At 41.7% G+C, this 20,383-nt stretch overlaps 2 protein-coding genes across 4 annotated transcripts; one reads left to right on the top strand and one right to left on the bottom strand.

Annotated features, from left to right (window-relative positions):
* The first annotated feature begins 431 nt into the window (after nt 1-431).
* tma16 (translation machinery associated 16 homolog) lies at nt 432-4,545 on the top strand. The gene is made up of 7 exons (XM_004549298.2): nt 432-564; nt 650-753; nt 1,040-1,077; nt 1,177-1,261; nt 3,337-3,485; nt 3,586-3,628; nt 3,832-4,545. The coding sequence occupies exons 1-7, from the start codon at nt 562-564 to the stop codon at nt 4,019-4,021; spliced, it is 612 nt and encodes a 203-aa protein (XP_004549355.1). The 5' UTR covers nt 432-561; the 3' UTR covers nt 4,022-4,545.
* Nucleotides 4,546-4,782: 237 nt separating this feature from the next.
* On the bottom strand, nt 4,783-19,312 carry marchf1 (membrane-associated ring finger (C3HC4) 1). 3 transcript variants are annotated; one of them, XM_004549296.3, is made up of 8 exons: nt 18,742-19,312; nt 12,229-12,279; nt 11,068-11,141; nt 9,226-10,044; nt 8,892-9,072; nt 8,635-8,779; nt 6,106-6,150; nt 4,783-6,012 (listed from the first exon to the last, which is right to left on the bottom strand). In XM_004549296.3, exons 1-8 carry the CDS (start codon nt 18,826-18,828, stop codon nt 5,696-5,698), a joined length of 1,719 nt encoding a protein of 572 aa, XP_004549353.1. In that variant the 5' UTR covers nt 18,829-19,312; the 3' UTR covers nt 4,783-5,695. The 3 variants fall into 3 exon arrangements, with proteins under 3 accessions (XP_004549353.1, XP_076740920.1, XP_004549354.1); XM_076884805.1 differs by having other exon boundaries at nt 18,711-18,800; XM_004549297.3 differs by lacking the exon at nt 6,106-6,150 and having other exon boundaries at nt 18,742-19,311.
* Nucleotides 19,313-20,383: the final 1,071 nt, after the last annotated feature.

The raw sequence follows: 20,383 nt of genomic DNA, 5'->3' as shown, positions 1-20,383 counted from the left end.
ACCTAAATCTTGCCAAACACAGATATAGATCAAATCAAGTACACTTGTTTTCTCAACAATAAACGCAATATCAGTATTGGAGTGAAGCAGATCCAAATGTCTGGGTTTTACTTAAAAAATGGATAAGAAGGAGAATAAAGCACCATTCTTTATCATTTTAATTTTATTCATGGAGTGATTACTTTGTGTAATTTAGCTACAGAATTTGTAATGTATCCATATTTATTGTGCAGTCTGTTTCAGTGTTTACATTTCTTTAATTATAAAAACATGAAGAGGAAAAATTCATTAATTTTCATTAATTTCTTATTATATATACGTGTGTGTGTGTGTGTGTGTGTGTGTGTGTGTGTGTGTGTGTGTGTGTATAAATTTCTCAATTTATTTTTGATCGCATCTTAAAATTGTATTATTATTAGTAGCAGTAGTAGTACAGGTATCTCATTAAGTTGGAGGAACCTCTCTAGTTTCCCCGCACGACGTCCGGATTTAATTTGAAGACGGACCACTTCCGGTCCAGCTGTCAACAGACCCCGCAGCACACGTGTTTCCACAGTTAAAATGGTGAGTATGTTGAACTGTGGGGTTTTCTGTTTGTGTAGCGTTAATAAAAGGCCTCTAAATGATCGGAGCTCGTCGTGTTTTTTAGCCGAAGATTCAGAGGGGAAAACCTGCGGAGAAAGTGGTTCATCCGTACAGCCGGAAGGCAGCTTATATGGCCCGAGAGGAGTGCAGACTTAGGAGGAAAGAGAGGTTTGTAGATGGCCGCAGAGATCAGCTCACCTTAACGAATCAATAGCATGTTGTTAGCCTCACATTTGAGCATTGTGTTAAACTCTTGCCATGTCTCCGCCTCCGCGCTGCGAGTCTGCAGATGCAAATACGAGCGTGGCTCCAGGGACATGTTATTAAATGTAACTTGGGCTGATTGAGACACTTCATCCTGCCTTGACAGTTTTCTTTAACCTCTTGTGTGAAGTAAACAGCGTCTGTGTGATGATTTAAAGGAGGTTTAACTGGTTTCTTTCTGATGCTGCAGGCAAAAGACTGAGAAAGCTACTCGTCTAAGCAACATTGGTGAGAGCAAGCTTTTCGTTCATGTTATTGCAAGAGCAAAAAAGAAAAAGGTGTTTATTGATGTTTTCTTTCCTTTTTTTCTTGTATCTCCAATCACAGGTGAGAAGCTCTTGTGGTTTCAGAGTGAGCTGGATCCAGCTAAGGCGACTTACACAAAAAAAGACGCCTGCGACATCATTGAGAGGTTTGGCTCTGGGCTTATGTTCATTTTGAATTTGGAGTACATTATTTTTCATTTGGAAGTGCACAAACAAAAAGAGAGAGAGAGCCCGTACATGCATTAAACTGTGAGCCCATCAGCCAGTCTGTGAGCTGCCCCAGTCTCTGGTGAGAGTGGTTCATGTTTTCAGGGCTGAGACTTCATCATCCATCAGCTGGCCATTGTTTACAAAACGCTACATGTCATCAGACAGCAGGTGATGATTTCATTTGGGCAAATAGAGCCTAGGGCTGCCACAAACGATTATTTTGATAGTCGACTAGTCACCGATTATTTTTGTGATTAGTCGACTAATCAGATCATCATCCATTGGACGTAAAACTACAGCTTATTGCACCAGCAGCATCTGCTCTTATATAACTATCATTAGCTTACAGCTTTAAGTGTTTAAGGTATGTGCTAACTAAAAATAAAGACAAGATGATAGTTTATTAAATTTTAATGAAATTTGCAGATTGTCTCGGTGAAGTTTAATAAACTCCTTGCTATCTAAAATATAACAGGACACTGGAGTAAATTCTGGAGCATCTCACACTTCTGATGATCAGTTGTCTGCTTGACGTTTATTCAGCTGTGTAAAAACTATAACTTTAATCTCAGCCAAACCGATTTACTCAGGAACAAATAAAATACTAAAAAAAGCCAAACAATAACATTTTTAAGTTATCTCAGTGACTTATATATGTTTAACCTGAGTAGCGAAAGACGGCGGTGGGTTTGAAAACGATTTCGGTGTTCTCACAGGCTCTAGTTAGCCTTGCCCCCGGCTAGCTATCCAGCTATTCGCTAACAGACGTCTCCGAAAACGTCGGCGCGCTTTTGAAAATATGTGGTGTCTTGATAAACTGAGCAGATATTTGAGGTTTACACAGCTACATTCTCGCCTGAAAATATGTTAAACGTTTATTTTGTGACCCAGAAAGAGTAATATTAAAACTAATTAGCTGCCGCCATTGTTGGAAACTGAGCTGGGCTGCGCTATGAATTCTGGGACAGAGCTACTTCTTCTTCGGGGTGTAACGGCAGCTGGCATCCTTGTACATGCAGCGGTGCCATCTTCTGTTTCAGTCCGTTATTACACTCTTAAATCTTACTAATTATTCCTGTGTCTTTTGTGATCTTACAAAGCTTCAAACGACGCATCGACTATTAAATCAGTCGTCGACAATTTTGATAGTCGACGTAATCGTGGCAGCCCTAATACAGCCCTCGTTTTATTCTCCAGCCTGCATGAACCCAACCCCCTCTACCATGATTGGTCGGTTCCACTCCGACTATAAACAGAAACCATCACCTTCAACAATCACAACCAAAAGTTTGAGCCGTGGCGTTAATTTTGTGCAGTTTTTATTCGAATGTATTCCTTTTTATGTGAAATGAAGATACAGATCAATCATATGTGTGTTTTATGAGTTTCAGAGTCTTTTGTGGTCACATAAATAACAGTTTAAGCAAGGAATTTACAGCACTGACTTTTCTTCATAACTTCTGCAGTTCTCTATGGTGTGCTGGATATCCATGTCAGGGGAAAATCCTGATTGTGTTCCCAAGTTGATCAGTTTGTCGCCAATAAAAACATCTTAAAAGACCAGCTTCTTTTATCGCTCCCAGAACAGTTTGGTGACAATCTTTGCATTTTCCAGCACAAAGGAGCACCGTGTCCCGAGGAAAAAATGGTAATTAAGCGGCCTGAAGATCATCAAATTAACTACCTAGATCCTAATGCCACCATAATCTAGTTACAGTCCTTGAACGTGAACAAGCAGAACCCCAGAACCTGTGATGAACCTGGAGCACTGATGAGCCAGGAATGAATCGCAATCAGTCAGGATTTTGCCCGGACACTGATATCCAGCACACCACAAAGAACTGCAGATCTCATGAAGAAGAAGGTTAAATACTGTAAACATTGACTTTATGCATAAATTATATTTTTCCCCCAATGAAAGTGTTTTAAACTCATGAAATACTTGTATATGTATCCTAAAATAAAATGAAGCAACAAAGTGTATGAACAGTAGTATGTTTTCTGTCTTCAGATACCTCCACAGATTTGACTCTGAACTTGAGCAGATTGAACTCATGAATGGGATCAAAGGTCGGCAGGGTCGTCTCCATGGCGCCAGAGAGGCCGTAATCAAACAGACCATCGAGCGAGAGCGGGCACAGTTTGAGGGTGTCGGTTTCGGTGAGTCCTCGTTTTTAAAAAAAAGAAATAAAAAAGAAACGAGTAATTTATAGACACCTCTGGCTGTAAAACTGTCTGATCCTCTGCTGCGGTGTTTCAGAAATCCCCGACATCATCAACGGAAAACATCTGAAGACCTTTAGGTGAGTGGACGAGCTTTAATGAGCTAAACTCAACCTCTTGTTTCTCTTTGTTTGAGAAGATGTTATAATTATTCAGCTTCCATCATTTCACGGATTGGCTGATCAGCTGATAAAAGTGCATACATGGACTCTTAAGTCTGAACTTGAAATGATTCGATTTTGAAGACTGGTCATTAGTATTGTTGCATTTTTAAATTTTGCAGAGAGTGGACTGGGGACCTGAAGAAACTTCCGAATATTAAACTGCGCAAGGTCTCGAACAAAAGTTTAGAGTCAAAGAAGGAAGGAGAGGAGAAACACGAGGGCGAGGAGAATCAGGAGAATGATGATAATGAGGAAGATGGAAGCGATTTGGACAGTGAGCAAATGGATGAGATTTCAGACTCCCACTGAGACTCTTCATGTTGGACCTGCTGGAGTATTAAGACTTTCAGCACACTTAATGTGATGTGTGAGAAAATGCTGCTGCTATTCCTGGACCGTCCACGAGATGGTGCTACAGCCTCAAATAGCAAAGTCAGATTTTTTTTTTTCCAGTCTGAACTCCTGCTAAAAGTTTCTCAGTGACTTCACACCAGCCTTTCAGAGGTTTCTACATTCATCATTTATTGCACAAACAAATATGCGTTTCATGTAACCAGAATGCTCTGTTTTATTTAGAAAATAGCGGTTGCGGTGGGTTTAAAACACAGAGGAAACTGTATTTTCTGTGAGGTGAGAAACCAAATCGAGACTATAAAAGTGGTCACGTGTGAGTAACAGTCGCTTTGAGTAGGCCGACTTTGTGTTGGTTCGAATCAAGAGAAATGCTCATAATCTAATGTAAAAACATGAATGGGGGGAAACCATGAAAGCTCTAGTTACATCGATATATAAATAAAGGTTGTCCAGCTCAGGACCTCCGAAGCTGCAAACGACTGGGCTACTGTAGACTTTCTATTTTAACAAATAATCTGACGATAACTTTCAGACTATTACGTTTTTAGATCTCCGACTGAGCTAAAGGTTCAGTTTACGGTCTGTTTCTCTACTTATAACATCTGACTCTTTGGTGTCTGAAGACCTGATTGTCCAAAAGGAGAGTAAAGGTCTCAGTATGCTTCAGAGCTTGTCACACAGGCCCGATCAGGCAGGTTTAAAACAAACTCAAGCTATTGTATTTTTTTATCCTGCCTCACTCTCACTTTTGACAACTTTTCCAAATTCATTAAAAACTTTTGAGTAGTGTGTCTGCGGGTCATAGATCTGCACTTCATGTAAAGTGATTGGTCCATATGTTTTTTTCAAAAATACGACAGCAGCTCAACTTCTAAATGGAGAAGTCTCAGTGAACACCAGGGGCACAGATGTGTTACAGATCTCAGAGTCAGCACCGTGGCTGCAGTGACTGAATCTGGAGCGTTTCAGAGTAGCCCTTATCTGCTACAATGTTGCATCTCTGATTCTACAATTCATGCGAGGCTTCAGCTGGGCCAATCAGGACTGTGTAGGCTCTCTTCTGGGACTTCCCAGCTCTCAGCAAGAGCAGCAGCAAGTCCCCCTCACAGAACAGTGGCAGCATCAGTGAAAGCAGGTCAGAGAAGCTGGGTGGTAAAAGCTGAAGCAGCTTATTAATTGTCCCGCCTTGTGGATGTGTGACAGTGTCAGCTGATGTGGGGACTGATTACGAGTCATATGCGTGATTCATTTGAAACATACTGAGACCTTTGATGAGCATCTGCAGAGTGTTCACATCTTTAACTCATATCAGTGCAGGTTGAGAAAGTGCATACTGGGATAAAATAGTGTCGGTAAACCACAAAACACGGTCTTTACGAGCGTTCTGTGCCGATGGCTTTGTTTCTGTCCTCTCTCCACACTCTGCCCCTCTTCTTTTCTTCGTGAAGCCCTTCTGACCCCAACTTTTCTGGATCACCGAAGGACTGGATCAGTTCGTTTGTCCAACAGCACCCACTGGAGTTGAGAACAACATTACAACACTGCACAAGTCCAAATCTCACTGTGCTCATTGACATTACCATGAGCAGAGTGGGATTAGGGACTGTTCTCGGAGCAGGAGGAGATAAGTCAAACAGGGTTTTGCGCCGGCGCCACGGCAGCCTCCACTGACGTGTCAGAGTCCATCGGAGCTGCCGGAGCTGGGGCCTGGCTGACCGGCACCTCCACGGTTTCATGCCTGCCATTGGCGATGGTGCTTTGCCGGGCCTGGGGGTTGTGCAGGTCCTTCTCAGGACAGTTCTGCACAGTGATGATGCGATTGAAGGCCTTGAGGCGGCGCCACAGCTGCAGGTAGACTTTACACTGGATGTACATAAAGATGAGGCCACCCGTGAAGCCAATGGCCACCACAATCAGCTTAGTCCAGAAGGGCCACTCCAGCACACCTGAAAGGACACCGACACACACACAGCAGCTGTTAGTGCCCCTCGCGGACGTGTGAGGGGTCAAGATGGTGGCATGTGCAGAGCTGTGCTTACCCTGCGGCGTATAGTACTTCAGAAGAGAAACTCTCCATAATTCGGCTGCAATCAAGAGCGATTTCTCTTTTTAATCTCTGGAGAAAATATTCTATTGTGCAAACACTGTAGAAATACTCTAAATATTAATGCTTATGATTTTATAGGTCATATGTATTTTTCTGCATCTACTCTTACGTCCTACATCGTAAACACAACACGACACACACACCACCACTGAACACAACCATGAATGTAGAAGAGCACTGAGGGGTGTTAACTGTGACTTGAAGGATAACTCGTGGATCAGAGGATACTGATCAACAATCGCATCATCTTCACATTCCTGAGAGTGTTCATCTCACAGATTTCAGGTATAAGTAGTGTACCATGCAAATTACTTTTGCATTAGTTTCCAAGTGATTTTCTCCATCCGGCTGTTTTAAAAAAATTATTATTATTATGTTGTTGAGATTATACTCCGAGGCTGCAGTGGGAACCTTCCTGTCTTTGAAGTATAACATCTGAAACCTTATTGTTGCAGACAGTTGGTCTTTGGGTTTCACTTTCCAATAAATTTGGTAGGTGTTTCTCTTAGAATTACCAAAAAATGTGTCACCTTTGTCAAAATAACTTCCTGTAAACACATCGCAGACTTGACAAAGATTTTCCTGCAAACAGTCCCAGAAAGACTATTTGGCCAGTGTCAAAAGAAAATGCACCAGCGGCGACAGTTTACTTGAAAAATGCAAAGATTTCTGTTCAGTAAGGTAACACTGACTTTTACTGCATGTTAATGCAATAAAAATCTGATTATAATAAAATTGAAACATTTTCAGTAAATGTTAATTTCCCCAGAAACACAAAAATGACACATTAAACTAAAAGCTCTTTTATATTCGTTAACAGTGACTTTCAACTTCATTAGGTACCGCTGCCTTGATTCTTCGTTGCACAGATTCAACAAGGTGCCGGAAACACATTTTGGTCCATATTGACACAACAACATCACACAGTAGCTGCAGATTTGTCAGCTGCACAGTCGTGATGTGAATCTCTCGTTCCACCACATCACAAAGCTGCTCTTTTGGACCGAGGTCTGGTGACTGTGGAGGCCATTTGTGTACAGTTAATACATTGATTTGAACATTGTGTGACATGGTGCGTTATCAGGAGATGTGCATACTGTTCTCATAAGGGGACAAAATCAGTCTGGCCCATCTCCTCTGATCTGTGGCATTAGCAAGGAATTTCGTTCCATAGAACCGCTGCACACTGGTTGTGTGGGAAAATCTTAGTCCATCAACAGTTTCTGAACTACCCAGATGAGCCCATTTGGCACCAACAACCATGACGGCGTCCCGTCACTTAAATGGCCCTACTTCTTCATTCTGATGCTCAGTTTGAACATCAGCAGATGATCTTGACCATATCTAACCAGCCAATGTGATTGGCTGATTAGATATTTCTTTTAATTGGCAGTTGAACACATGTACCTAATAAAGTGGCCTGTGAATATGGCAAGCGCGATGTAGTTACTTGGCCACATACCACAAGTATTGCTAAACATGCTCAGTTCAGCAGCTTCACACATTTATTTTGAGACTTTCAAATGTTATAAACTGTCTGAGAAACTGCAAGTTAACTCTTCAGAGGATGTCTAAAAGCAAAGTCCGTCTTCCACACTAGAGCAGGACGCCTAATGTGTCTAATGTTTAGGGACGACTATCACAGTAAAACACCTAATGTATAATGTACCTAATATACCCAAACAGGCGAAACTTTTTAAAATCACTTAACCAGAGTCAGGCATACCTGCAGGTTAAAGGTACCCTGTGGGGTGCTGTGGGGGCATGTTGGGAGTGGATTATGCACACTGTATTCTTTGACATATTGTACCAGTAGAGTTGAAGCTAATACACTTTGCATGGTTACAATCCTGTATAAATCCATTCCACCCACATCAATACCGGCCATAAGTAACTGACTACACCAGAAAAGAAACATTAAAGAAGTTAAACCTACTCTGTGTGAGTGAGTGGAAACTCCTTTCCACTCACTCATGCCATCTGTATGAATGAATCAATGAAAAGGAAAACAACACCCACACATTAATGCACCCATTTTAGGAGTTCTTACTAATTCTGTGTATTTGTCGGTTATTCTATAAGAGAAGAGGTGAATATGAAATCTGAGGGATTTTATGGCTCATAGGGTGCATTAACAAACGCTACGCACACCCAGAAAAAGAAAGTGAAGTAAGTGGGTGAAAGGTGACATTCAATTATAATTCTCATTTAAAAAAGACAAACTATCAGCAGACAATTTAATTATAATTATAAATATAGATCCACACATTGATCATAGTAGATGATAATAAAAAAAGAAGGCTTTTTGTTTATGTTACATGTGGTGAGAAATAGTATCCAACATGTAACTATGGACACACGTGTTGACATGCAAACAGTGAAGGAGACACCACAGGGACCGTACTGCATGCTGCCTGACTCTGGCGTGTGAGCGGCGGGGAGGCGAAGGGAAAGCACTGACCGTTCTTTCCGAGTCGGATCTCTTCAGCAGTTCTCCTCACCAGAATGTAGACCGACCACAATATACACACTATCGCTATCAGGTGAAACAGCACTGAACAGAAGATCTTCCTCCTCTCGCTCTTCGACATGTGTAGCTTCTCCCACTGGAAGAAAGAGGCGCGAACACAGGAGGGAGACAGAGAAACACGCTCAGAACTGCCCTGCATATCTCAGCGCTTAACGCTTTTCAGGAAGACCTAAGTGTGTGCGGCGTACCTTGCTTAAAGGTTTGAGCTTCGTCTCCATGATGAAGTCAAATTTGCAGAGTTCACAGCAGCGAGTGTCGGAGGATTTGATCCACTGGTTGAGACAGGCCTGATGAACAAAACTGAGGCTTCCCGTGCAGCGACAGGGCATTATCAACGGACACTCGTCGTCCCCCTCACAGTGGCAGATCCTGCACACAGACAGAAGGAGGAGAAATGACCTGCAGTCTCTGCACTGTTTTATTTTAGTGCCTCTCTTTGTCTTTGTTTGTTTGGCCTCATCTGGGCAATGAAGATAAACTTGGGGTCAGTACATGATCAGTTTTCACACTTATGTAACTAACCTGCAGACCTCCAGCTCAGAGTCGTCAGAGCAGGGATGCGGTGTGTTCCCATTCGCACCACAGTGTTTCTGGAGTGTGGGCACTGACATATCCCCGCCCCCTGAACCCTTCTCCTGGTATCTCTTGGTGATGAGCTCCTCGCCGTCGTCGGCCAATGAGGAGCTGCCTCTTGGGCTCTGTGACTTGTAGCTCTTCGTATCCTTATCTCTGCCCTGCGATCGATCCCTCTGCGATGCATGGCCGTCTCTCTTCACTGAGCTCCCGTGGTTGTGGCGCTTCTTAAGGCCGCTGCTGTCCTCCATCAGAGGTTGACTCTCTTTCCCTTCATCTGAGCCCACAGATTGCAGCTCCATGATCTCGGCTTTGTCTTCTCCTCCTTTGTGTGGGTTTATCACCTCCCTGTCCCGGCTGCTCCCGCTGCGGCGGCGCGCTCTTCTGGCTTTCTCTTTGCTCCAGCTTCGGCTCTCGCGGCACGCCTCATCCTCAGAGGAGTCTGAATGCGGCGCACCTGTGCACCGGAAGCGAGGCGGGAGATCCCTCCGGTTCCTGAAGGAGTGCTCCCTCTTCTCGCCCAGCTCACTACGGTCAGAGCTGAGGCTCCGGTCGCTGTGGTCGTGCTTGCCATTGGTTTCCACGCAGTCGATGGCCGTGCAGCTGCTTCTCTTGCGGCGGTGACGTCGCTTCACCTGCTTTTTCTGTGCCTGAGCCGATGAGCCCAGAGTGGTGCCAGTGACCGTCATTGCAGAGGAGTTGTGCGTGTGCTTTTTGTGTTTGCGTGACTCAGACACATCCTCCTCTAAGCGGGTCAGCTGTCCAGAACTAAACACACACACATTCACACACAGATGGAGATGAAATAAAGTGAAACAAGATGGAAAAACATAAATCTGTCATAACTAAAGCAATGGGCTGAAACATAGCTGCATGATTTTAAAGATTAAGTTTAGTCAATTTACTAGTAACAATTTATGCTACCATTTTTGATTTTGATTACTTAACAAGTAACTGGACTTTACACCATTGCAACACTGATTCTTTTCTTTTTCAGGCTTTCTGGTGTATTTACGGTAAAATGACACTTCTCTTTATATATTCTCTGCTGTCATTCAGATTAATTTCTAAGTGACAGAATTAGGGCTGCCTATGATTTCTCTCTTATACTTGGAAACACGTTATGATCACAGAATATCTCATTCTTCTTTAATTAATGTAGATAACAAAGAGTTATTTGCTATTAGAGGTTGCTAACACAGCTTCTGTTTCATTTGAAGCTGAGAGTAGTTGGACAGAAGCTGCCGCTGCAAAACAGGAAATGGATAATAGGAAACAGAATGGAAACTACAGCTTATGATCAGACTAAATAATCAAACAAGCAGGCAGTGGACATGGACTGAACTTAGGACAGCAAATTAAGGTGCTAACACACACACACACACACACACACACACACACACACACACACACACACACACACACACACACACACACACAGGCTTGTTTCGACCATGAAGCCAAAGGACTGAGCCTGTCAGTGTGGCCAACACGGCACCAGTGGGTGTAACAAGCTGAAGGTTTCCATTTCTGCAATCAGTCATCTCCCCCCCATTGATTGCACTATGGGAGCGCCACAGCACACATTTTAAGTTTGTTATGCCCTTGGGGTGCAGCCGACCATGCTAATTCAGTCTCCCACTCAGAAGAGAAGTGTGCATGTTAATATCACAGAGAGAAGGCTGGCTGCTCCTGGCTTTAAAAGAGATGTCTGAACAGATATTTGCAGATAGTCAAGGAATGGAGTCTCTCTTCCCAGGTAACTGTAACTGCAAGAGAAGCCAATCTTACCTGCATATGTCCTGAGCGGATGGTGTTATGGATGTCCTTGAGGCTGTAGTGAGCCCTGCAGTCGAGTTGCTAGCCTGCAACCACCAACATCCTCTATTTAGTGCATTCTACAATTACTTATGAGTTACTAAACAACCAATCACACATTGTTTTATGAATCAGGTGCCAGTAAATGTTTACTGGTGCTCAAATGTGGTTGCATTTTAATTTTTTTATTCATTTATTTTTTGTAGAAGGTACTCCTGAAATACCCAAAACCCTAAGATTTGAGTATCAAACATACTCCTTAATGTACTATCATTTGTCATGTGGGTGACCCTTTACTGTAACTCTTACTGTAGGTACTGACAATTTAACTTACCTAATGCATAAAATATAGACAGTAGATATATATAAAATACTACAATAAGATTGAAGGTGAATCATTAATTTCTGAGGGAAAACAGCTTTTAGATTCTCTCCTACACACTGCAAAAAGTTTTCTTCCACTGTGCTTGCATTCAATAATCAGTGACACTGAGTAGGTTGCACCTCATTTATGCACCCATACTATACTGTAAATCGCTGCTGCTTTTTGAAGCTCTTTTAGCTAATATGTGAACAAAAAACTGCTTATTTCCGCCTCTGGCAAAAGTAGAGTAACTAGAGCTATTTGAGCTGCATTTCTGGTCATGTAAAAAACTTAACTTCCGTGTTATGATTTCTACTTTCAAATCGGGTTTAGTCTCAGATGATTCATCGGAATACACTGAAGACAGTCTTCAGCCGGTGATGTTGTTTTTGTTAAAAACAGCTGCCTAGTGCTGCTAAAAACCAGCGTGAGGGTAGCGAGCCTTATTTATTTGAAGGCCGTGCGAAAAAAAAAATAGAAAAGACTTATAGATGTGATAAAAAAAAAGTGATCTGTAGCTTTTCAAATGATGATTGATGTTTATATGAGAAATCTGAACTAATGGACCTTAAATGAAAATTGAGTACTCTGTGTGAGTCATGCATCAGTGTGCACTTGGTGTTTTGTGAACATCCATCTCTACTCTAAGTGTGACACACACCCTAACCACATTCTCGTACATCAAACTGTGCTTTCCCATGCAATGCTATCGTACACTATGAACTGTGACCTTAATTTTAATGCTTTAAGCACCGATATTTAACAGTTACCTTGGAGATGTTGCTGGATCGACTCCCTGAGCGCCCAGGTGCCTTCCTCCCCTGCAGGGGAGATGGAGAGACAGAAAATCATTAGAGCCCAATAAACACGCTGAAGGATGTGATGCTTTAATAGTGCGCAGCAGCTGTGGAGCCTGAGGCTTTTAAACCAATGATTTCTTTGGCACACAACACCAGACAGAACCATAAAATCATATTGGAACAATATTTTACAGCCCTTGTGTCGACTTCAGCTAATGGCTGATTCACCCGAATATGTGTTAGTGCAATCTGCTGCAGAGCTGCTGCTGCTTTTTTTTTTTTTTTCTGTGTATGATAATGATAGATAAAGTCTTTTAAACTACTCAAATATGCCCATGTCAAGTTCAGGAAGGTGAATATTAATGCACAGAAAAGCAGCAAAAGGGTTTTTTTTTTTCATTTATATTTGTTTGTTTCTTTTCTTTTTTTTTTGAGAAATGAATGCCGCATAATAGCTTTAGCAATAACTTCTAAATCACCTGGCGGCTTCACCTTCAAACTGCAATCATTATAATTTAAATCAAATGATTACACACATCAGGCATGCTGTTAACGTTCAAACTAAAGTTTAAATCTTCCCCGTGCCCCCACCCACCCAACACCAAGACCTCCAAAAATAGGCGAGGTGAGAAATGTGTCTGTTTTTGTAGAAAAGACACTAAAGTTTAAATCTGCAATAAAAACAAAACTCCAATAATCAAACTAAGCTGCTTTTAACACCAGCAGGTATTCAGCGCTGATCAGTCCTACTGTGTTTACCGATGAAAATCCAGCATCAAGAGTCGTGCACAGCCTCATGTCCTTGCTGCTTCATTGTGACCTGAGCTAAAGCCAGCCAATCCTATTACCTGGTTGTCCTGCTAAGAGCACAAGATGCTGCTCTGCAATGTGTCTCTATTTAAAGGCAACTTAAGGCACTTTTTCTAGAATCTGCCCTGAGCGCTGATTGTCTGAACTCACCTATTAGACCTTGGGCTTCGCCAGCAGACATCTGTGGCCTGCAGCAGCTTTACTTACCAATGAGATGGTGGCGAGTGGGAGCTACCAAGTGACGACCAGCTGGTAAACCACCAAGAAGGAAAATATCTTCTCCATAATAATTTGGTGCCAAATTATTTTCCAGACACTTTCGATCTGTCCTGATCCCAAAATTCTTACCATCATATCACTGAAACCTAGCTTCTATTTTACGTATGAACCACATCAACAACATGGCTCAATTCAAATGAAATCAGCTGGTTGTGAGTTGGGAAAGCTACAGATTGCTGAATAAGTAATGCAGATGAACCGAAGCAGTCACAGCGAGCAATTATTTTTCTGGTTCGCTTTCATCCTCAGCCACATGGACCTTTGCACCTGCATTATGGGATTAAATCTGGCTTTGTTGCAGATATTTGTTGGATACTGTTTTAAGTATCATACATGCAATGAGCTCAAGCTAATAACCTACCAACTGTCTGCTACTGCTGTGGGTGGGCAGTGGAGAATGAACTGGCAGGAGTTAAAAGGACAATGGACATCATGGATAAAGCTGGCTGTATTTTCCTTTCTGTCAATAAATCCTAAAACCAAAGATGTAACTGCAACTTTTCCCAAAACCAGTACCCATCTGATCCTAATGTCATATATTATAGAGTATCTATAACACCTGTCAGTATGAAAGTGGACACTTTAAAGGGCTGAGATTTGTTAAGTTTTATGTATCTTACAGGATGTTTGTGGAGTTCAAAGTTGGAATGTTAAATGTGCGTGGTTTTTCCATAGATCTATTTTTTTAAATACTTGACATAAAATAGGAAAACCTGAGCTTGCATCAGCCCATACACAGCCACAGTTGTAGGTACACTCTGTGAAAATCACTGAAATAAATAAGAGACACTGACAAGCAGAGAACTGCATCATCTAAGCTGATCAAGGGATTTTCTGATGGCCACTTTTAAATCAGTGCAGCCCTGCTTGGAGTCAAAGCAAACACTCCTCTGCCTTTTAGAGGAGATGGACACGTGTTCACATGTATGTGACCAGTTATAATTACTCACATCATCTTTCCAAAGTTTCATAATAAAAAGGGTATTTCTAAGAAGATACAACTACTGATGCCTGGGAGTCGTGTAATTCCTTCCAGTCAGGTTGGTTTCCGTGTTGTGGTAAACCTCTAATGCGTCAAAAAAACAAACAAAAAAACCCCCCAGAAGTGGGTGATCAAAGACTACAGCTATGAAAGGAAATAATGAGATCTTGATTTTGTTTGGAGTTTTTTCCATTAACATTAATGCTTACCCCCAAAACACAACCAACATCAGCTACACAACCAGTGGGCTAAAGCAGACATTCTCCAACAAAACTGATTTATTTTACCAAACTAGAATATCTTTTGGAAAAGACGTGCATGGACATGTATGTGCTGTTTTATTATTTTAAAAAAGTAATAGATGGGGCGATTAATACCATTTTCCTTCTTGCATTCTGTTGCTCTAAATAGTGTTTAACATTGCTTAAAACAACAAAAAAGAAATCAACAGGAAACAGACTTGAGCCTGCCAGGCCAACTGTTTCCTCCTGCTTCTAGTCTTTGTGCTATGCTAGGCTAAACACATCTGGGACCAACCTTAACTCATAGATAAAGTTCCAAAACACGTCATGTGTGAGTTGCTACAACTTATCGATACCCTGCAACTGAGTCTTTCACCCTTCTAAGGCCAACAAAGCCCAAACAATTCAAGCACACTTCCTTTGATGGAGCATACGTACAAATAAAGAAGAAGCACCTCTCAGGTAAGAAAAGAGGCCAAAAACAAGGGAGGCAGCACAAGTTTGTCCTACACCTAAAAATAAATACTGCACAGACCCAGATAGTTAACCTGTCTTTTATAAAGCACGTGTGCACAATATGCTTTACATGATAAAGGGGTGAGATGTGTCTAACTGCACAACAGCAGTCTAGCAGACAAAATCACACTTTGTGTATTTATAGACGTTTTCTAGCTTGCTCATTGTGTGAATATGTAAAACAGTTTCTTGCCTTTCTAAACGAAAGGACATTACATCAATTCGAAATACATCTATGTGACAACAAAGGTTAATCAAGAGAAAAGCAAAAAGAAGCTTTACCCTTAGCAGACGAGCATAAAGCACCATAATACCATAATAATGACTGCGTTCATAGCACTGGTACAGTACTGACACTTCAATTCTTTGGCTGGCACATAACAGAGATTAAAAAATACTATTCAAAGATATAAGAGCAAATGCTATTCTACAATTCCTAATATCAGGGCTAAACACTCACAAAAATACTTTGGTCATGAATTCTTAGAGAAAATACACGACATCAAATTTTTTAAGTGCATCAACTTTTAAATGCCACAGCAAAAGAGGGCAATAAGAAACTGACCATCATAAGACTCCAGCAAAACACATAATTCCTCTAGATTTAGCTTCTATAAGCTATAACTGATAGCTCTCCAGTAATGAAGTGAAGTTTCAGAGGTAGCGTACTGCTGTCGCTCACCTGAACCTCGAATCCTCTGTTGGCACTCTGGCTCTGATGCACAGCAGAAACTCTGGCGAGTCTGTGTGTGGACATGTGCATGTTTCTTCAGAGGGGATTAAGTGATGTAGCATGGACTGAGGGATGTATTTTGGTTCTGTAGTTTGGCATACGATCAAACACACCTACAGCCACATTTAGACAACCAACCGTGACACTGCAGCTGCACACTTTATATTTGAAAGCGGTGCATTTGACAAAATTCCAGCTTTAAACAACCTCAGAGCATTTGTGTCTTTATAACACAAAGTGTTCACTGAGCCACAGTGAAAGTTCAGGTGAAAACAACAGATACAATTCCATAAGAAACCCAGAGTCACAGACCAAACTGACCAACAACTGTCAGCAAATCCTGACTTTATTATCAAGTTCTGATTGTTCCAACAATATATTTTTTTGTTTGTTTTTTGTTGAAACTTCAGCCGAATATCAACCATAAACAGATCGTCTTAAGATGCAGATCAAAACGGTAGAAAGGAACAGTGTTTCAGTGCTTTACAAGCACAAGCCGTAGCATTTAAAAACATGGAAATCCAAATGTAACAACTATGCATCTCACCATCTGGAAAGTGTCTGATTAGCAGCAGCATCGTTTTTCAGCATGACCAAGATCACCAAAAACACTGCCAATGCAGTGAAAACATACCTGGATAGAAAAACAGACGATAAAACACCATCAGTCATGGATCAGAGCCATGACCTCAACGTTACTGAAGCAGTGTGATATCTTCTCAACAGAGAACAGAACAAAAGGCAGCCAACATACAAAGAAGAGCTCTGAATGTTCTTCAAGAAGCCTGGAGAACTATTCCTGAAGACGACTTGAAAACTTACAAGAAATAGAGAGTTCAGGCTGTGCTGATGATCAAAAGTGGTTATACTAAATTCTGACGTACAAGCTTGCCAAAATTGTACAAACTCTGTTTTTACTTCATATACTGTATTTCCATTTATTCCATGTAGTACTGCAAATCCATCAGTTCTGACAAGATCTCCAACACCACCGGCTGAAATGCAGCCCAAAACCATACAGAGCCTCCACCTCCACATTACAAAAGGCCCTAGACTCTCCTGACCTCCTCCTTATGTAATGGTAATTTGAACCAAAAATGTAACATTTGGATTCATCACTCCATGAGACCTGTTGCCCCTGATTTTCAGCGCAGTTGTTTTGCAATTTGACATACCTCAACCTTTTCTTCCCGTTTCCCTTCCTAAAGAATGACTTCTTGACAGCAACCCTTCCAACAGTAGATGGATCTGCTGAAGGTCCGGATGCATCTCTCAGGTTTTGTGTCAGGTATTTGCTGGATTTTTTTTCCCATTTCTTCAGTACATGACTCTCAGATAGTGTTCATCTGCTGCAGATAGTTTTTAGGCCTGCCACTTCTTCATCTGCTATTTTCTTATCCATTTTCCTCAAACTTTTAAGGACACTCTGCACACCATGCCAAGAAGTTTTTGGCTAAGAGCTCACTAACAAGGAATCACACTGATGGTGCAAAAATAATATTCTATCCCTGTGGTAAAAGTAGAATACATTTTTAAACAAGATCAGAACAGCTTACTGTACAAACACCAATGTTTAGATATTACAGTTATTGCAGGTGTTTCTGCAATAGAAGCAGGATAAGGTTCCTCTGGTGGAAGTGCCCCACAAATCCAGCCTTAAACCACTGGTGTAACCAAACAGTACACATGATGTATCATGGTTGATTTATTCAGATTAACTTTGAGTCCATTAACTGTATTTTCTTCACTGGATTGTTCTCAGCTGCAACTGAAAAAAAGAGGAAAATTGCAACAAAAAAACCCAAAACAAAACAAAAAAACCCCCCCACAATGTAATGAAATGATGAACATTTCCAAAAGTCTGTATACTTTTGGGACTGCTCTACAAGATTAAGAAGAAAACACAACACTGCACCAACCTGAGGAAGCTGGCACAGCTATTTCAGCAATTTCTCGCTTCATAAGCAGATTTGTAATGATTAGGGGGATATCAAAAACAAAGAAACTAGCCTGGGAAGACTTATTCAACAAATTATGTATGAGTATTATTTGTTAGATAATGTATGGGCATTATACTCATCCTGTTCTTTATCAGTACTGTCAGAGAAATACAGCACTATGCTATGCATCTGACTTTATCACCTGTGACCAGATGTGTAGCAGTTTTTGTACCACAGCATACCATGAAGTGAAGTGAGGTCAAGTTTAGGCCCATTCCTGACATTATGAAACCATTGCTCTGATGGTGGAAAACTTTAATCAGCAACTGAAGAACTGCAGATATCAAGGAGTATTTTAAGATGGAATGTTATTTTGGATAAGTTGATGCTATATTAAAATTGTATACAGCTTAAATATCAAGATGATAAATTTGACCATTCAATTTGTTTAGCGAGCTCTCCTGCATGAAAAATGCTTACGTATATGAGCTATGCTCCATCAGCTCCTACAGCTGTGTGTGTGCCATGATGTGTCACTGTGGGATATTTTACTTGCTGTGAACTGATGTGATGTAATTTAATCCTTCAGTCTGTGATATGATAGCTATGATGTCAGGCTCTACCTCAAAGCACCAAACCCCAAGTGAAGGATCTGTGATACATCTATACTGTACATGTGTGTTGTTTAGTGAGTGAGCTGAAAAGCCTGGGAACTGAAACTGAAGGCTGATAAAAACACGCACAGAAGCGCGCGCGCGCGCGCGCACACACACACACACACACACACACACACACACACAATGTCCACAAGATTAATACTGAATCGATTTACCTCAGCCTTCTGACAGCAGAAACAACTTTTTTGCAATCTTAAATCACCAACTTTATGCTACTTTTAAGCCTTAACCAAAAAAACAACAACACAACGGTCACACAAAGCCTTTACTCACCCTTAGTGAAATTTCGAGGTCAGAGACTCACCTCGGTCTTGTCTTTGGAGCGAAGAGCACTCTTGCCATTGTTGGCTATGTCCCTGGACGGAACCACAGTTATCTGTTGTACTGGCATGCTGCTGTTTCCAGGCAACGCTCCGGAGTTACTCCCACAGCATTCCCAGTCCTGTCCTCCAATCTGCGTCCCTCCGTGGGATCTGTTCTCGCGTCCGCAAGCTCGTTCCTGAAATAAGAAGAGGCACTCCCGGATCGCACTTATTTATCGAGCCAATCCGGATCATCAAGAAGAGCGGAGATGAAACGGGATCAGGTCACCGTGGTAACAAGAAGATAGCAGGATGGTGGGGTGTGAGGTCGTCATGACGACTGGGAAACTACTCCACAGTGCCCACCACCTCCTCCTCTTCCTCCCCTTTTTTCGCTTTCCTCCTGAGAGCGAGACAAGAGAGGAAGAGTTGAGATGGAGCTGAGCAGTAAACAAGGAGGCAGGGAAACTGTGTTGTTGTGACGCACGTGTGTGTGAGTGTGTGAGAGTATGTGTGTGTTCTTGTGTGTCTTTGCAAAAGGGGTGGAGCCAGGATTTTGTCGCTGTATAACAAGCATAAGGTCCACGAGGATTAGGGCTTAGACTAACCTCAATCTCCTCCTCAGACCAGTGGCGCTGCTAATAAGCTTACACAACTTGTGCACATGGACAGCACTCACTCATACACACACCTCATTCCTTCAGTCATGTTAGGCAATTAAACGAACATTAATATCTGACTCGCTATGAAAGGACAAATCTCCAGCCATATCAGTCTTCACTTCAAAGAGTGCGTTTGTGTGTGGGAGGGTTGTGTGTGTGTGGGTGGCAAGGATGTAATCCTATTTCACATGGTCTCGGGTCACGAGGATTATGATTGATATAACCGGAAAATGTGTGACTGAAAGTGATTACTGAAAAGCAGGGGCATCTTCACAGACATGCTCAGGTAGTATTAGAGAAACTAGAGCCAGGAGTTAAACTAGGAGCAACTAAAGATGCTTTTAAAAAGTAGCTCAAACTACTTTGTGAGACAAAGAGTTACAAAATACATGTGACACATTTAAAAAATAAACAAAGCACCCCAATATTCACAGGTTACACATAAACTAGGGCTGTGCGATATGACCAAAATCTCATATCCCGATATAAGAATTCTATCGTCCGATAACGATATAAATCACAAAAATGTAACATTTTCTGTAAATTCTGTGAATCTCGGGCAGCTCGTCTTGCTGGAAGTGTTTCCAGCTGCGCGTCATGTAGCTGGAGTCGAGTGTTTTAACCGATGCATGAAACTATACATTTTTAGACATAAGTTGTAACAGCCGCCGTTTTCTTTGTATTTATTACACGGCGTGCTGCGGGGGAAAGCCTGTTCTAACGTTTGAGTCTAAGGTTTATTTTTTAGCACCTGGCGGCTCTTTTTTACTTGTCATCCGTAAACAATCTGCTATTTCACGTGATTCAGTTTATTTTGAAAAGTCTCAACAGGATCTTGAGCTTTATTGTGAAAGGTTTATGTGGAAAATAAACAAGCGGACACGCGATGGTGTTACCATCGTTGTTGCTAACCACAACGCATAAAAACAGGTGCTTGTCTGTCCATAGTGTGGTTATATAAAATATAAGAGAAAGAGAGGAC

This window comes from Maylandia zebra, linkage group LG6, assembly GCF_041146795.1.
Source record: "Maylandia zebra isolate NMK-2024a linkage group LG6, Mzebra_GT3a, whole genome shotgun sequence".
Classification (NCBI taxonomy): Eukaryota; Metazoa; Chordata; class Actinopteri; order Cichliformes; family Cichlidae; genus Maylandia; species Maylandia zebra.
This window is presented reverse-complemented; position numbering and strand designations above follow the sequence as displayed.

Coding starts and splice junctions, on each gene's coding strand:
- tma16 (XM_004549298.2), top strand. Junction 1,262..3,336: donor GCCTGCGACATCATTGAGAG/GTTTGGCTCTGG, acceptor TTCTGTCTTCAG/ATACCTCCACAGATTTGACT. Junction 3,629..3,831: donor AAACATCTGAAGACCTTTAG/GTGAGTGGACGA, acceptor TAAATTTTGCAG/AGAGTGGACTGGGGACCTGA.
- marchf1 (XM_004549296.3), bottom strand. CDS start 18,828: ATGCCAGTACAACAGATAACTGTGGTTCCGTCCAGGGACATAGCCAAC. Junction 12,280..18,741: donor GCTCCAAAGACAAGACCGAG/GTGAGTCTCTGA, acceptor TCTCCCCTGCAG/GGGAGGAAGGCACCTGGGCG. Junction 8,780..8,891: donor AGCTCAAACCTTTAAGCAAG/GTACGCCGCACA, acceptor TCTTTCTTCCAG/TGGGAGAAGCTACACATGTC.